This window comes from Alternaria arbusti, assembly GCF_024043155.1.
Source record: "Alternaria arbusti strain BMP 1465 chromosome Unknown scaffold_4, whole genome shotgun sequence".
Classification (NCBI taxonomy): Eukaryota; Fungi; Ascomycota; class Dothideomycetes; order Pleosporales; family Pleosporaceae; genus Alternaria; species Alternaria arbusti.
In genome coordinates, this window is record NW_026249944.1 from 1038655 (window position 1) to 1054714 (window position 16060).

A 16060-nucleotide genomic window follows, 5' to 3' on the forward strand; every position below is an offset into this window, starting at 1 on the left:
GGCAGGCGCGGACAGAGGCTGGGCGCAGCGTGGGCAGGTGCAGTCGGGGTGCGCAGCCGTGGGCCGCAAGCGGAAGCCTCGGTGAAGGGTGCGATGTGCGATAGGCGATATGCGCCGTATCAGGACTCGATGTTGATATGCGGGTGGGCGGGGGGTGAATGTGCCGTCGCTCGTGGAGACTCTAGAGGAGTGGAGATTCCAGAGGTCGCGTCTACGCGTCGCGGCCAATCAGCCGCCGCCCGAGTTTCCTTGCCCAGAGCACGGCCACGACCCGTCTGCTACCTTCCGGCTCGTCTCCCGCATGCCTACGCCATTTCAGCAGAGCGCGTCACGTCTGCGGCCAGTTCATCTGCTGCGTGCCCTGCTGCGTGAGGCTTCGTACCTGCCCGATGTGACAGCCCGCACCTACTTCCGCCGCTACATCGTCAGCCGATTCAAGGCGTATCAGCCCAAGCAAAATGCGACGGCGTCCTTCGACGTCCAGGCCGTTGAGAAGTACAGGCACAGGAGCTTCAAGAGGCGGCAGATAGCCATTATCAATGAGCGCACACGACCAATGCTCAGGAAAGGGCAGAAGGGCCTGAACTTCCTGCGCCGGGCCAACCTGGGCGAGATACCATGTCTGCAGAAGGTGCTGTTCTTCGCCTATGGGCGCATGGGAAGGAGGAAGTACATCCTGCTGGACAACTTGCTGACGCCAGACCACATCATGGACGGCGGCGCACTCGCAGCGCCCGTCGATCCAGGGCAGGCACCGCTGCAGAAGCTCTATTACAGCAACAAGCGCTATCTGCAGTATTTCGATGCGCCCAAAGCCGCCTCCAAGACCGAGTATACCATCAACATCTCTAGCCGCTACTCCCGATTGCGCGCCGTCCTCAAGTCGCAGTACCAGAAGGGTATCTCCATACACCGAGGGGTCAAGCGTCCAGCCATGAAGACGCCCATCAACAATGTCTGGGAGCGGCCCATGCCGATCAAGCGCGCGGTCAACAACGTCCGACGCTGGTATGCCGAGACTATGACGAGATTACTCCCTCCATTACCGACCGAAGAGTGGGATAATATACATGCCATGGTTGTTGGGCACCGAAAGATCGATTTGGTCAGACGGAGAGGCCGCGCTTCAGTATTGAGTGCTGAGCCAGTCGTAGAAGACGACTTTTTCGCCCGCACAGTAGAAGAAGGTATCGCTTTAGACAAGCCTAGCAGAGCAGACATGCCTGCAGGCGTGCAGCGACCGCATACCATCAATCCTAGGTTCATGAAACGCATGTATACAAAACTCCTCATGCTCTGCTGCAAGGTCGACTACGACGACGAGCAGAAGCGATGGAAAGCAACCTGGGGCGAACCTATGAAGTACATCAAACCCAGCCTCTACAACGTCCCTACAGATGAAACGCTGTTTGCGGGTGTTGATGCTACAGGCAAGATCCCGAAGACGCCCAAGAAGCATCTGCTGGAGAAATCACAGCATGTCCAGCCACGGAATGCCGAGGGCGAGTACATGCGTTTTCCCTTCTTTGCCGAACGGCTTCCAGAGGAGCACCCAATACGCAGGGAATTGGATGAGTGGAAGAGGAAACGTGCTGCTGCGAGAGGACAAAAGCGGGAAGTGTCGTAGCCCTGGAGGCGGGGCACTACCCCACAACCTTGGAACGCGATTTGTGGGGCGCGTCTTACATGCACATAAAGTAGGCAGCACTTAGCACCATACTTTGACCGTCACAGTGCATTGAGCAACGTTTTGACAAGCACGATGGCATCTTCAAGCGCAACAGTTCGCCACGCGACCCGTGAAGGTAGAGTATCCCCACCTTACCGTAGAAGCCTACTAAAAGCCTGTGCAGATGTTCCCACCATCCTAGCCCTTATCAAGGAGCTGGCGCTCTACGAAAACGCCAGTGACAAGGTTGACTCAACCGAAGAAATCCTGACACGCACCCTCGCACACTACGATCCTTCCACATCGACCTTCTCCGAAGGCTTCGCCCGTACACTCCTCCTGAGCGACCCCGACGGCACGGTAGCAGGCATGGCTTTATACTTCTACAACTACAGCACATGGACAGGCGTGCCAGGCATCTACTTGGAAGACCTCTTCGTCAAGGAGAGCTACAGGAAGAAGGGCTATGGCAAAAGACTTCTTAAGGAGCTCGCTGGAGAGGTGCTCAAGGTCGGAGGTAGGAGGCTCGAATGGAGCTGCCTGGACTGGAATGAGCCCAGTCTGAAGTTCTACGAGAGCGAGATCATAGGGGCGCAAAGGAAGACGGCATGGGTAGGCTTGCGTGTGGATGGAGACGCATTGGAGAAGCTTGCAAAGTCGTAATCTTGAGAGACAAGAACTTATCTGATGCTTGCTGAGACTTGGCTCTATTCTTGTTTGCTCCTGTTTGCTCGAGGAACAGCCACGTGAACACGCGTAACCAGGTCCGTGCGCTGCAATCGTCATAACGTCTTACAACAACGACTGCACATGTACTCTTTACCTCTCACGCCCCAGTCAACTCAAATTACAGCTCCCTATACTTTGTAACTCGCAACAGCACCATGGCCAGCCCACCCTTCATGGTCGAATCGGCTGAGATCGACAGTTGTTGGGAGCAGCTGCGCAAGTGAGTTAGCATGAATGTAACGCAATCTGGCAGCAGTACTAATACACCACAGACTACTAAAGCACGAGTACGAACAAACTGCGCTCAACGAGATCCAACAATCTGTCAACCTACACGAAGGCCTTGACGATATCCTTCACCTCATTACCGACGCGGATGGTTCCCCGATACCCACTATCGATAGTATCAAATCAAATTTGGGAGTTGCCCGGGATGTCAACAAGGACATCAAGGAAGCTACAAAAGCCTACAATGTCGCTGTATGCCGTACAATCGGACCTGCCGTGTACGGAAGATTACCCCGAGAACTCCGCGATATGATCTACGAGTATTTGACTACGCGTCTAACGTATATCTGCTTCGAAGATGTAAAATTTGTCTTGGACAATGCCAATACGTATTCTATCTGCCCAGAGCACTACTGGCGAGCCGATGTCATCGGTTCTGAAGTAGCTCATGAGCTCAGAGAATCTTGGTACCGGGACACTACGTTCTATGTCGAGCGCGATCAGTCCACCGAGTATCTGGTCAGCAAAGACTATTTCAACGCAGGTCTGGAACCCCGCGAACTCATCACCGACCTCATACGACGACTCTGGATCGAGGAAAGACAGACAGAAGCAGCAAACGCGCAGATCCTGCGATATCTCGACGAGCTGTTCCTGTTGAGGACAGTTACACATTTATGTGTTGATTTGAACATGTCTAACGTCAGGCTCATTGACAAGGGTAGGATGTTCAGGGGAATTCTGCAGCTTATACGTCCGACGATTCTACGTCTGCGAAGATCAGGTTATCAATGTAAAATCACAACGAGCGACGACCGATTTGGGGAAGGCATGTTTCTTGGTACTATCAAGCAGTGGGAGGACGAGCTTGGAAGGGAGATCGAGAGGGGCGATAGTACTGCGCGAAGCGGTGTCTAGGCGGAAGGGAGAGGACCTGCCGTAACAGGAAGAAGGCAAGGTATATCCCCAATTGCGTTCTCGAGTTTTCTGGGCTCAACCAGAATATACCGAGGAGCGTAGGAGTGCCCATCGGTTAAAGATTGCGATAACGTAGTGGACAACCATGACTCATGGGTGACAACCAGTTTTGTACTTGGTTTGAACTTGGAGGTCGAATTCCATTTACACAACAGTGGCCACATCACGTCTGGTACCAAGGCCATCCATATCCCAGAAGACATATCTTTCATCTCGCTATTTCCTCTACTATGCTCAGCTGCGATTCGAACAACATGAGTCCAGCTTACGTATACCTCTAGGTCCCTCTCGTCAACAATCACCGACGGCAAACTCACTCATGAAAAACATCGAATGCCCAACTTTCTGCCTTCGGTTTTCGGAATCCATCGTTGGCCGGCCCGAGATGAATTGAGGTTTCGGGGGGCTCGGAAGTCTTGGGCCGCAGAAGGACCGACCCGTCAGTATAGACCAAGATGAGTACGCGTGGATCATGACGGCAACTCAAACGATCAACAGTGTGCGAATGTAGTTTCGCAAGGCGGAATATGGTGGGCTGGCGATACACAGGATTTCTTTTCAAGTAGGAAGATGCGGAAGTGAATGAAGTAAACGTGCGCGCTAATTACAACATGACAGACACAACGACTGGAAGAAGGATTTCATTCTACGACCATGTTCACGAGATACCATAGCAAAAGTAGGGGCCACTACCCATTCATAATAGCAAGGTACAAGGTAGCGGGTATCTTTACCTAGAGTGTCCGGCATAATACCCAATCTACGAGTTTCCTCGTGGTAGCCAGCCGGACTTTGCACCGCACCATCGCACGACATGCGGTTGATTAGTTTAAGACTTTCCCATTCGAGCCGATGACAAAGGAAGAGGCGGCTTAGAGGGCATGTCGGGTTCCACAAAATTCAGCCACGAGCTGACAACTCCAGAAATCACAAGGATTGGGGGTATTCTCTCCGCTTCGGAAACATCACCGGTCCGAAGCCGATGAAATGTAGATTAACGGGGAACTTACTTACCTTTTTTAGGCATAGCAAGTCGAACGGAATATAGAAGCCTCACTACTGAATCGAGTCAGCTATGCTGACCACTTACTTGATTGCGCTGTCCTTGCGAATAACCTATCTCGGACAGGTAGGACCTTGTGTGCTAGCAAGGTAACACACGGCTGAGCATGTACTGACAGTCAGAAGGTAACGGCCCTTCTGGTCGGATTCGGACGCTGACACACTTCCACGGCTGGGATTCAGGCCTCATGGACAGGTTCAAGAATATCTGCACGCGTAGACATGGGGTAGTCAGTATATATGAGGAAGCTGCTCATCGATGTTAAGACACCACCAACGAACATCTCAGCTTCCAAATCTCCACCACAATCGTTACCGCCAGTATGCATTCTCAGTTCATTTCTCCCCGGATCGGGAAGAGTGCCATGCTCCTCCTGCTCTCCTCCTATCTTTCGAGCTACGCATTTGCGACGGCAGTCCCCGAATCCGTCGACGTTGCCGTGATAGGCGCAGGACTTTCCGGGTTGACAGCAGCGCGAGACCTTCTCCACGGCGGTAAATCCGTCATCGTGCTCGAGGCCAGAGACCGTGTGGGCGGTAAAGTCTACAATCACCCACTGAAGAATGGGGGCGTCACGGAAGTGGGCGCCGAGTTCGTCGGCCCAACGCAAGACAAAGTACTGGAGATGATTTCCGACTTGGGACTACAGACATTCGACACCTACAGCGAAGGGAAGTCCATCTTATGGAGGAACGGCACTAGAACGGCTTATACCCCTGATCCGGCACTTGGTGGCTCACCGCCAGTGGATATGGAGTCTCTCCCTCTGGTCGCAAGTGCGCAGAAGCAATTGGATGACTGGGCAGCTGAGGTCAACACAAGTGCACCCTGGACGCATCCGAAGGCCAAGGAACTTGACAGTATGACATTCCAGCAGTACATTGATCAGGCAGCACCCCACGCGGACGCCGCCTTCGTCTTGACCTCAGCCAGCAAGGCCATCTGGGCTGCGGAGCCACGAGAACTCTCAGTCCTATATGTGGTCGCATACATCGCAGCAGGCGGAAACGAGACAAATGTCGGAACACTGGCTCGACTAATTGGCATCCAAGGCGGAGGTCAAGAGAAGCGAGTCGTAGGCGGAACAGGACTCATTCCAGAGCGTCTTGCCGAGAAGGTCGGACACGAACACATCGTCATGAACGCCGCCGTATCAACCGTCACCAAGGCATCCAATGGCTACAAAGTAGTATCCCGAGCCGGAACCGTCCACGCAAAGCAAGTCGTCCTCGCCATGGCGCCTCCCCTCCTCCGTCAAATCACCTTCTCACCCGCCCTCCCCACCGCCCGCCAACAGCTCAACCAAGCAATGAAGATGCCATCCATCGGCAAAGGCATCCCCATCTACAGCACGCCCTTCTGGCGCAAAACCGAAGGCCTAAACGCCCAAGTCATCTCCGACAATGGTTCCACACGCGTAACCTTCGACTCCACACCCGAAGACAACAAATTCGGCGCCCTCCTTGGCTTCCTCCTCGGCGACGAAATGCGCGCGCTCGACGCCCTCAGTCCCGCCGAATGCGAAGAGAAGATCCTGTCAGACTACGTGAGGTATTTCGGCGAGGAAGCAAAGACCAACACGGAGTTTGTGTTGCAGCGCTGGGACTTGGAGGAGTGGTCCAGAGGAGGACCTGTGGCGGTTGCTCCACCCAATGTGCTCACAAAGTATGGTCAGGCGCTGACGATGAGGGCCGAGGGGTTGCATTTTGCGGGCACGGAGACGAGTCCGTATTGGACTGGATATATGGACGGAGCTATCCGGAGTGGGGAGCGTGTTGCTGAGGAGATTATGGGTATGGGGTACTGAGACTTGCCAGGATTGGAGTAGTAGTCATGGTGGTGGTAGTGGTAGTGGAGGGGTTACATCGTGATCTTGCCGTTCAAATCTGTAATTAGAAACCTACTTCTGTCTCCAGATCATCTTTAGTAAAGCAAATGGGACACTCTTTCCAGCAAAACGGGGTCGTGTCATACTTTGGGTCGCCAGAAAGCAGGAGTCTAGGTTCTTAGTTCCCAGCGCCATATCCGGGGAAGGTGTGCGTGATCGACAGGCCCGCGCGGAATATACTTTCAGTAGCTGGGGTTGCTAACCTGCGAATTGCTTACTTTGACGCCAGATCGACATGTCACGGTGAGCCTCGGCTCCACCGTACACCATGAGGTTTGTGTATAATAGGAAGCTGTAGGATGTGGTATTTGCTTTTTTATCATCACAGTATCATTCTGACTCGTGCCTTGCTCTTACCATCTCATATTCGCTTTGAACCACCGATTCAATCGCAAAATACTTCACCGACATCATGCACTTCTCACTTCCCCTCCTTCTCCTCCCCGCCATTGCTTTCTGCGCGCCTGTTGCGGAGATCTTGCCTACGGCGCAGGATGTGATTCAGTCGGTGGTCAACATCCACAGCGCTGTTCTCGAGCTCGATCAGAAAGTACAAGCTTTCCAGGGTGGCTCCTTCGAGACCGCCTTTGTAGAAGGCAAAGAAGTGCTCGCTGGTGTAGCGAAGATCCACGAAGTAAACCGCGAAGGGTTCCGACGAGCAACCCTAGCTCTACCGCCATTCTCCATCAAGGATACTACCGATCTGATCAACACGGTCGTAGCGACTGGTAAGTTATCATCACGGCCCTTCCCGCACAGACAAAATGCTAACACTTGCTGTGAATAGTCAATGTCAGCATCCCGAACGCGACCAAGCACCTCCAAGAGAAAGAGCCCGTTTTCAAGGCGAACGGCTTCTCAGCAGTCGTTATCGCCAGTCTAGCGCTGTTGGAATTCGACCACGATACGTTCAGCGCGGCGGCCGCGAAGAACTTCAACCTCGCTACCCCGAAGCCGAAGTTGGACGAGGGCATTGCGGCGGCAGCGAACATCCACAAGGTTATCCAGGATACCATTGTGTTCTACACTGTAAACGCGGTCGTGTAGGTCGCGTAAAAAGGAGGACTGCATCCCTGGTGGTGCATGGCGGTGTAATGTCCGTTTATGATAGGTGCCACGGATGCGCAATTAGTAGGAAGTCGCGTCTGTATCAATACAAACACGTGCCCCATGTATCCGCCTGCGTCTGCACCTGCACCTGCACATGTGGAAAAAAGTAAACATGCCACCGATGACGTATCAGAGTGATCGCCCACCAACCTTGTTTCTCCTCCACGCCTCACAGTCTAGATGCCGCTAGCTCTCCCGTAGCGCTCCATGCCATCATCCATTGTCAGCCTCAGCCCCAACTTTTCGGGCTCTGTGATCTCCAGACTTCCCTGTTGCACATCACCCCTCTTGTTGTTCCTGCCGAAGTAACAACAACTCCACGTTATACTCGCTACACGACAACCCCCCAGCGAAATTCCTCACGATGGGCATCTGCGGCAGCAAAGAGAAAGCGGGCGAGTCAACCGAAATGGCACGACCCTCACAGTCACAAAACGCAGCCTCAATCGCGCAAACCCAACAAAACATCCCCGTCGCCAATGAAGGCCCGACCGTAAAACCGCGCCGCTCCCCCGACAACCCCATCGTATACTTCGACATTGCCGTCGGCGGCAAGCCAGCCGGCCGCGTGCAAATGGAACTGTTCCTCGACGTTGTACCCGCGACATCAGAGAACTTCCGCCAGTTCTGCACCGGCGAGGCGAAGCGCGGCGGCGGGTACAAGGGCAGCACTTTCCACCGCGTTATTCCCAACTTTATGATTCAGGGAGGCGATTTCATGAATGGGGATGGTACGGGCAGTGCGAGTATCTTTGGGGGCGACTCGTTTGATGATGAGAATTTTGAGTTGAGGCATACGCATCCTGGACTGTTGAGTATGGCGAACTCTGGGTACGTGAACTTTTGTGTGGGACGGCGGGCGGAATTTTTGCTAATTTTTGAACAGTCCCAACACCAACGGTTCTCAGTTCTTCATTTTGACTGCTGCGACGCCGCATCTTGATCGCAAGCACGTCGTATTCGGGGAGGTGTTGGATGGTATGGATGTTATAAGGAAGATCGAGGCGACAAGGACTGGACCCGGTGACAAGCCGTTGAGCGATGTCGTTATCGCTGGATCTGGGCAGCTGTCGGGCGCAAAGCCATTGGCCTAGGAGGTGATGAGTGCGTGGAGGTAATAAAAGCAGGCCGATTCGCGGTATACAGGTTTCCAGGTCATGGAACCGTAATGATAATGTAATACACCTTTGGAACACAGTACAGCTATAGTTCACCTAGCAGTATACCTTGCCTTGAGATTCTATCAATGTTCATTTCAAGGCTAATGTAGACTGCAGCGCACCTGTTCAGTTCTCTCCCTATACAAGACGCTCCTGCTATTGTACCAGCTCGCCCAGCTCCGCCATCTGGATCCGCATAGCTTCCTCCTCCCAGAACTCCGCCAGCTGCTCAGCTCCCCTCCTACCACCCCACTGTCGCCCGCCTTGGTCCATATCGCCTTCAACTCCGTCCATGAGGCGCCGAAAGCAGCTCTTAAACTTGGGTTCGTTGAAGTGGTGGTAGGGGTGGTCCGGATTGAGCCATGCTGAACAGATGTAGCAGAAATGTGTTTGGCACTGCGCGCAGGTCTGCAGAGATACGAAGTCAGTATGTGTGCCACATGCATTTTATGAGGGTCGGAACTTACCATGTGATTGCAGCCGTAACCTTTCTGGCAGGGTACAGAGCAGTACGGGCATGGTGTCGTGTTCTTCATGATGAAGTTGAGCGATGCTTGGTCGTCCTCGGTGAGCTCTGTGACATTGCGTGGCTCGCAGCGTACGAAGTCTCCGTGCCACGACGCCAGGCAGATGACACAAAAGGCAAGGGTGCAATCTTCGCAGACCTGCAACCGCTCCATACCTCGTACACCAACTCCCCGCTTTTCCGGGCCACTGTTAATCTCGGTCTCCTGTGGTTGAGCTGGGCCCTCATCGTCTGCTTCAGAGTCCGAATCGTCCATCTGCGTTACGTCCGTAATCTTAGGGTATTTGTCAGACCGCATAGCGCCTTGACACCATTTGCGCGGACAGTATACGATGTTCGGGTCGGATTCGATCTTCTTCTTCCGCTTAATCTTCGCGTATCGCTCGACCTGGTCGCGGGATATAGGAATTTGTAACAGTTCCTTGGGTGACAGTAGCCGGTCCTTCTTCTTCCCACTACTACCGCACTCCGTGGACATGCATTTGATGTTGTTGACGTTTCCCTCTGTTATACAGCTGTCGTAGTATTCTTGGAGGCAGTTGATGCAGAAGACATGGCTACAGCGAGCCATGCGATAGCACGCGGATCCCTTCTTCGGCTCGAGACAGACTCCACAATCGAATGTGTCTTTGTCAAATAGCTCCTTCTTCATCCGCCGACTATAGTCGACCAACTCCTTCTGCATGGACGAGGGTAGCGTGAGGTCTTCCAAGCCAAAAGCATTTTCGGCCTGCTCTTGGAGAGAGCTGATATACGAGAATAGTATAGAGCCCCCGCCATATTCCTCCCAGAGTGTCTTGGCTTCGGTTGTCAGTCGGGCCTGCAGATCCTCGCGGATCCATGACGGCGAAGTCGACAGTCGAATTACAGGCGGTAGATGTTCGGGGTATTCGGCAGGCAGTATGATTTCGAGACGCAGCGGAGGTAGGTATGGGAGTCGTTCGACATCTTGCTGTGGCTCAAAGGTGATAGGTAGAGGCTTGGCGGGTGCGACGAGCAGTTCGAGAGTGGCCGAGTACGGATCGCTATCGTTGATGACCAACTCCGGGTAGATGGACTGCAGCGTGCTGAGCTCTTCGGCGCGCTCGTCTTCCAGGTTGAACTCTGTCATGGCGGCAGATGGTAGGAATGCCGCGCTTCTATCGGCGCGTGGGTTGTATATGAAAGTGGCGGCGGCGGAGAGAGGGCGGAGATAAGTCGAATGCGGTTGGAAAGTGTGAAAAGGGCGTGGCGACTCTCTTCTATCGATAGCGCATAAAGGCAAAAGACCCCTTGAAGAGGCCCATGGTGAGTCAGGCGCTGACTGCAATCACTGCGATTCCATAGAGGCTTTCAAGAGCCAGGCCGTTGCAGCAGATGCGAGCATGTATGCAGCACAATCCCATCACCGAGGCATCTCGCATGCCAAGGCCGACAGGGTACCGCCGGGATTGCGCCGTCATGGACACGGCATGCGCACCCTTCACTCTTGACACGCTGCACCTCCCACGTGAAGTTGCTATGGAGGCCCCTCCGCTTGCGTCGCTGTCCTTGACGCATGTCCACTATGTTGGTCTCATCTACTGACAGCCAGAGCCGCTGCTGATCCGCCTAGAATCCCGCCGACCGCGTGTCCTACCTCTGCGCATGGCTTGCGCTGGTGCCCCAGGGACTATGCGTCGTCTATGCGACGCTGATATGGTCAAATCGCGAGATTGAGATATTCCTCATGTTCGCTGGCCAAATGGCGTGTGAAGCGCTCAACTGGGTTCTGAAGAGATACATCAAAGAAGAGCGGCCGCGGGGTAATGTTGGCAAAGTATATCATGTGAATGTAGTACTGATAATTTTACAGAAATGCATGGAAAGGGCTACGGAATGCCCTCCTCGCATGCCCAGTTCGTCTCCTTCTTCTCCGTCACCCTAGGCCTGTTTCTCCTCTTTCGGCACGTCCCACACCCGACCGAAACCCACACCCCCTTCTCTTTCGGCGGCCGTGTCCTCCTTTCGCTTCTAGCAATGGTTTGCGCAGGAGCTGTAGCAGCAAGCAGGATATACTTGAGCTACCATACACCAAAGCAAGTTGTGGTCGGGTGTGCCGCCGGCGCCCTCTTCGCTCTAGCTTGGTTCGGCTTCACAACCTTCCTGCGGAAGGCCGGTTGGATAAATTGGGCTCTCGAGACCTGGGTCTTGAGGACGTTGCGCGTGCGAGATCTCGTAGTACAAGAAGATCTCGTTGATTCTGGCTGGGCACGCTGGGAAGACCGAAGGAAACGGCAAGTCTTCCAAGTCCAGGGTAAGAAAAGTAGGTGAGATCTAAAACCTCTGTATATATTACTACGGTACGAGACTGTCATTCTCGTATCGGCTCGTCAATACTCAAATAGATGTGTAGCGCAACACAAAACAAGATTGGCGACTAGGCCGGCTTGCAAGCCTCTCGACATTCTTAGCTCCCGTGCGCCGTCGAGATCACCAGAGCTTCTCTCCGCGGAGTCAGTTTCCTTCGTCAATCTTTCAGCCTCCAGACAAGCATGTCCCTAGTACCAATCACAGATCATCGTCATGACATCTGTAACAGCCACCAACGTCAGGCTAGTCGTGGCTTCAGCCGTGTGCAACGGCATGTTCTTGCCCTACAAGCACCTCAAATCCTATCATCCTCCGTGCTGCCTTAACAAAATACACATCTCCAGTCAGCTGTGGCTGAAGTTCGCCGTTCACAAGCGATGATCTCCATATTTAGTGGTTCAGACTATATGTGGACCCTTGACGCGCATCTTCCGTCACAATCGTAATCGTCATGCTTCCATCGCTATGCCGTTGGCTATGACAAACCCGTCAACCGGAAATATTGACCGCTATGGTATAACGGCGGCCGTTAATTACTTTTAGGTCGTCTTTTAGTTTGGGCTTCCCCAGCTTGGGCGTCCATCTAGTATCTGCTGTCCCTCATCACCGTGTCGCATACTCTGTTCTGCGAATACCTTTATCGATACACCCATTTACTTTCTCAGATAATCTCTAGTTCAATATCTTTAACCGACAATGCCTCGCATGAATACCTACCGCGAGCCTAAACCCCCACCACACCGTTCCCGCAGCCGCCCACGAAGCCAAAACCAAAGCGAAAACAGCAGTCCCCTTCCACGCAATGAATCGGATTACGACGTGCCCGCTCCCCAACCCAAGAAACACCTCAGCAGTTTAGAAGGGCACCTCGTCGCAGCGAGTGGAGAGTTTGTCGGCACATTCATGTTTCTCTACTTTGCTTTTGCCGGTCAGCTCATGATCATCAACCAAGCAAGTGACCGGTCGATTCTGAATGGGTTTGCTAGCAGTCAGCAGAACATCTTCATTGCTTTGGTGTATGGCTTTAGTTTGCTGGTGAATGTTTGGGCGTTCTTTCGCATTAGCGGAGGGTTGTTCAATCCGGCGGTATGTACCCTCCCAGTATCCTCCAGGATACGCGTTAGGTTGTCGAACGATGCTAACATATCTCCAGGTTACCGTCGGCATGGTAGTTGCCGGTCAACTTCCCTTCATACGATCCCTCTTTCTCGTTCCCGCTCAGCTACTCGCATGCATGTGCGCGGGTGGAATCGTCCAGGCTATGTTTCCTGGGGATATCAGTGCTGTCAATACCTCGCTCTCCCAGGACACGTCTATCGCGCAGGGAGTTTTTATCGAAATGTTCATGACCGCCGAACTCGTCTTCGTCGTGCTCATGCTAGCTGCGGAGAAGAGCAAATCAACATTTCTTGCACCCATAGGCATCGGACTGGCGCTGTTTGTAGCCATGATGGGCGGTACGTTCTCCGTTTTGCTTTTGGGGTACTGAGCTGACAAGTACTAGGTGTATACTTCACTGGCGGATCGCTCAATCCCGCGCGCAGTTTCGGTCCAGCTGTTGCTTCAGCATCGTTCGTCGGATACCACTGGATCTACTGGGTTGGTCCTATGCTTGGTGCGCTCCTTGCTTCGGCGTACTACCGCTTCGTTAAGTACTTCAATTACGAGCAGGCGAACCCGGGACAGGACTCTTCGGGCGGTCACTTCTCTGCTTGAGTGTCTTAGAAAGGGAGCGGTGTTGCGAATCTTTATACATCTGAACACACAGCGTGGAGTCATGGGAGTACTTGGCGGATATTGGACAGATCATAGATCTATTGGATGCGCACGTTCTGGCTTCATCGGTCACTTCATTTCATGGTATACTTCAGGTCGTTTTATGTAGCTATCGAAGAAGGAGCCGTTGGTTGCTGGCTTTGCTCCGGTCGCTTCCATCCCACCGAAAAAGTGTTCAACATGTCTTGTAACTCTTCGTGCGATCGCAAGTCATGCGCCCAACATATGTAATGTTATTACAAATGCGGCCGAGCTCAAGCGGCTACCCCTTCCTCGTACTTTTATTCTAGGGTGCGAGCTGTCCTGCCCATCACGTAATACTTCTCCAAACGTCATGTGTGACCCGCCTACCCATCTGGTCTAACCTGGCACATGTTGAGAAGAGTGTGAGGGCTATCTATCAGGTGATCTCTGGGTGTTCATATGCGCAAATACCAGAACATGTGCACCATGTTATTAAGGCGCAACGCACATCAGTTAGTGAGGTCAGTATAATAACGTATTAAACTTGGAATTTTTTTTAGCCTGTCCTTGTAACAGGGTCTTTAGAAGTAAGCGATGGACAACAATCCGAGTGTCAGAACAATCCGCCCAAACAAAAAAAGTTATAATGCAACGCGATGCTCCGTCGCCATACTCAGGTAGTCGAAATCTGTTACACAATGATATCGATGCTACCTATGTAGGCAAAGAAAACGAATCAAACGGCAGAATCCGGTACAGGCTGGTCACGATCAGGCTCGGAGAGGAATGCCACAACGTAGGCAGCGAAGGAAGTGCAGGGAGGAATGGCAGCGATGAGCGCATCCTGTGTAGAGGCTGTCTGCACGGGCGCAACAAGGACGAGGCACACGATGTCGAGTATTAGTACCGCCGGTATATATCTGGCCAGTCGTTAGTATAGTTCCTGTTGTAGTTTCGATTGGTGGCGCTTACAATTTGCCAAGCTTTACTCGACAAGCTTGAGAGTGAAGGTATATCATGGTCACGGTGGACCAAATGCCGAAGATTCTGTTCGACATAATCAGTAAAGTATACCTAACAGATAACTTGGGTGGAGTTACTTACATCCAAACGAAGACGGGCGGGATCCCCTCACTATTGCGCAGTACGAACCAGAGTACACCTGTCGCGCCCATCAACGGGCAGAGCATTTTACCCATCATGGTCGAGATAGACGCGGAAATGCCGATCCCCATCGCGCATAAGGGACCCCAAAGCATTCCGATAGAAAATCGAGGCGACGTGGTCATGATGGAGGCATCGTGGGTATTCTGTGCTTGGGGCGTCATCGGCGATATCCGGTTGTCCAGAGCTGCCACAGGAACGATCAAGTCCACGAAGACAATGAAGACCATCAGGAAGACGAAGATCGTCTTGATCAATGGCTGAGACATCGGCTTGCGAAAAGATGTCGAAGTCTGGCTAGACGACCTGCGAGCTGCCGCTGTTACGTGCTGTTGTTGCGTCGGTGAGGTAGCCTCATTGAAGGGCGCATTCTGATCGGACTCGGTGTTGGAAGGGGCCATGATCGTGTGTCTCCGAATGACGCCGGGGCTTATGAGCTGCGATGAGCTGATGCTCTTTCTCATACGCATTGTAGTACTGTGGTACCGGTGTTGATATTCTCTAGAAGGGGATCAGCGAGTCTTCACTTGGGCACACAGCGAACAATCGGGCCGTACACTGGAGCCGATGTTGGTGTCTGGAAGTTTAACTTACTAAAGATATGTTAAAGCAAAGATTTTCGAGAGAAACGGATTTGAAGAGGGGAAGGCGAGTGTAGTGCACCTGGTCAGTGAGCGAGAGGCCCAGGACGAGGGGCTAAACAGTGTGGCTGAGCTGTTCGTCTCGCCTCATAGCTCAAACTTAAGATTCGTATTGTACCTAGATAGGGTATGTCCGCGACTACATGTCTTGACGCTGTTCGCTGGATGCGACGGAGGACGCGAAGCGGATTGACCCCGGGGCGTCGAAGTCGTGACACAAGAGGAAAAAACCGGTTGTATAGTAGACTCAGCCACTCATTCATGACGAAGCAGTAGTGCTTTTGTATCGGTGCGGATACATGTTCAGCTGCAATTCGCTGATGGTGATCCAGGACTGGACTGCCGCACCCGGGTGGCTGACTTTCGCCTCAACATGCAGGTGATGCATCAGCCCCCATCGAGCAATAGATGCCCATACCAACTCACAGTCAGCCTGAACAGGGTCTAGCACATGTCGCATCTACTGTAGGTCTTCTTTGGATACTTATATACCGTTGGTAACCCCACCAGCACCTACACCTGGACATAGTTGTTCAGCCTCATTACCAGATTACAGTACACTTCGAAGTCTCAGCCTCGCGACGGCTGCACATCCTAAAATCATCGTTATAAAGCAACAGCCTGCTATCGATTTGTCGTCCTCTCTCCACCCCGATATGAGCCTTTCGGCTTGGACAAGTTGCAACGGACACGGCAACACGACGGAGCTCACTAAAATCCTGCATCGATGTCTCCTATACACCATACTTCTGCTGAGCTTCGTCATCAATGCGATAGCAGCACTCGAGCTCGGTCAATATCCGTGGCCAGCCTGGCTCACCACATCCGCAAGA

General features: G+C 52.9%; 9 protein-coding genes across 9 annotated transcripts; 7 read left to right on the forward strand and 2 right to left on the reverse strand.

Annotated features, from left to right (window-relative positions):
- Positions 1-301: 301 nt before the first annotated feature.
- J4E86_003991 (uncharacterized protein) lies at positions 302-2332 on the forward strand (the record flags this gene model as incomplete). Its single annotated transcript, XM_051444539.1, has 2 exons — positions 302-1623; positions 1735-2332. The coding sequence occupies 2 exons, from the start codon at positions 302-304 to the stop codon at positions 2330-2332; spliced, it is 1920 nt and encodes a 639-aa protein (XP_051304164.1).
- Positions 2333-2553: 221 nt separating this feature from the next.
- On the forward strand, positions 2554-3544 carry J4E86_003992 (uncharacterized protein; the record flags this gene model as incomplete). The annotated part of the gene is made up of 2 exons (XM_051444540.1): positions 2554-2618; positions 2671-3544. 2 exons carry the CDS (start codon positions 2554-2556, stop codon positions 3542-3544), a joined length of 939 nt encoding a protein of 312 aa, XP_051304165.1.
- A 1445-nt stretch (positions 3545-4989) lies between these two features.
- On the forward strand, positions 4990-6474 carry J4E86_003993 (uncharacterized protein; the record flags this gene model as incomplete). Its single annotated transcript, XM_051444541.1, has 1 exon — positions 4990-6474. The coding sequence occupies one exon, from the start codon at positions 4990-4992 to the stop codon at positions 6472-6474; it is 1485 nt and encodes a 494-aa protein (XP_051304166.1).
- Positions 6475-6967: 493 nt separating this feature from the next.
- J4E86_003994 (uncharacterized protein) lies at positions 6968-7602 on the forward strand (the record flags this gene model as incomplete). Its single annotated transcript, XM_051444542.1, has 2 exons — positions 6968-7283; positions 7343-7602. 2 exons carry the CDS (start codon positions 6968-6970, stop codon positions 7600-7602), a joined length of 576 nt encoding a protein of 191 aa, XP_051304167.1.
- Positions 7603-8029: 427 nt separating this feature from the next.
- CYP3_1 (Peptidyl-prolyl cis-trans isomerase H) lies at positions 8030-8759 on the forward strand (the record flags this gene model as incomplete). The annotated part of the gene is made up of 2 exons (XM_051444543.1): positions 8030-8496; positions 8552-8759. 2 exons carry the CDS (start codon positions 8030-8032, stop codon positions 8757-8759), a joined length of 675 nt encoding a protein of 224 aa, XP_051304168.1.
- A 222-nt stretch (positions 8760-8981) lies between these two features.
- Positions 8982-10462, reverse strand: J4E86_003996 (uncharacterized protein; the record flags this gene model as incomplete). The annotated part of the gene is made up of 2 exons (XM_051444544.1): positions 8982-9233; positions 9293-10462. The coding sequence occupies 2 exons, from the start codon at positions 10460-10462 to the stop codon at positions 8982-8984; spliced, it is 1422 nt and encodes a 473-aa protein (XP_051304169.1).
- Positions 10463-10791: 329 nt separating this feature from the next.
- Positions 10792-11643, forward strand: J4E86_003997 (uncharacterized protein; the record flags this gene model as incomplete). The annotated part of the gene is made up of 3 exons (XM_051444545.1): positions 10792-10899; positions 10946-11135; positions 11186-11643. 3 exons carry the CDS (start codon positions 10792-10794, stop codon positions 11641-11643), a joined length of 756 nt encoding a protein of 251 aa, XP_051304170.1.
- A 735-nt stretch (positions 11644-12378) lies between these two features.
- On the forward strand, positions 12379-13398 carry J4E86_003998 (uncharacterized protein; the record flags this gene model as incomplete). The annotated part of the gene is made up of 3 exons (XM_051444546.1): positions 12379-12768; positions 12836-13139; positions 13187-13398. 3 exons carry the CDS (start codon positions 12379-12381, stop codon positions 13396-13398), a joined length of 906 nt encoding a protein of 301 aa, XP_051304171.1.
- Positions 13399-14158: 760 nt separating this feature from the next.
- On the reverse strand, positions 14159-14987 carry J4E86_003999 (uncharacterized protein; the record flags this gene model as incomplete). Its single annotated transcript, XM_051444547.1, has 3 exons — positions 14159-14342; positions 14395-14469; positions 14527-14987. 3 exons carry the CDS (start codon positions 14985-14987, stop codon positions 14159-14161), a joined length of 720 nt encoding a protein of 239 aa, XP_051304172.1.
- Between the last annotated feature and the right edge of the window lie 1073 nt (positions 14988-16060).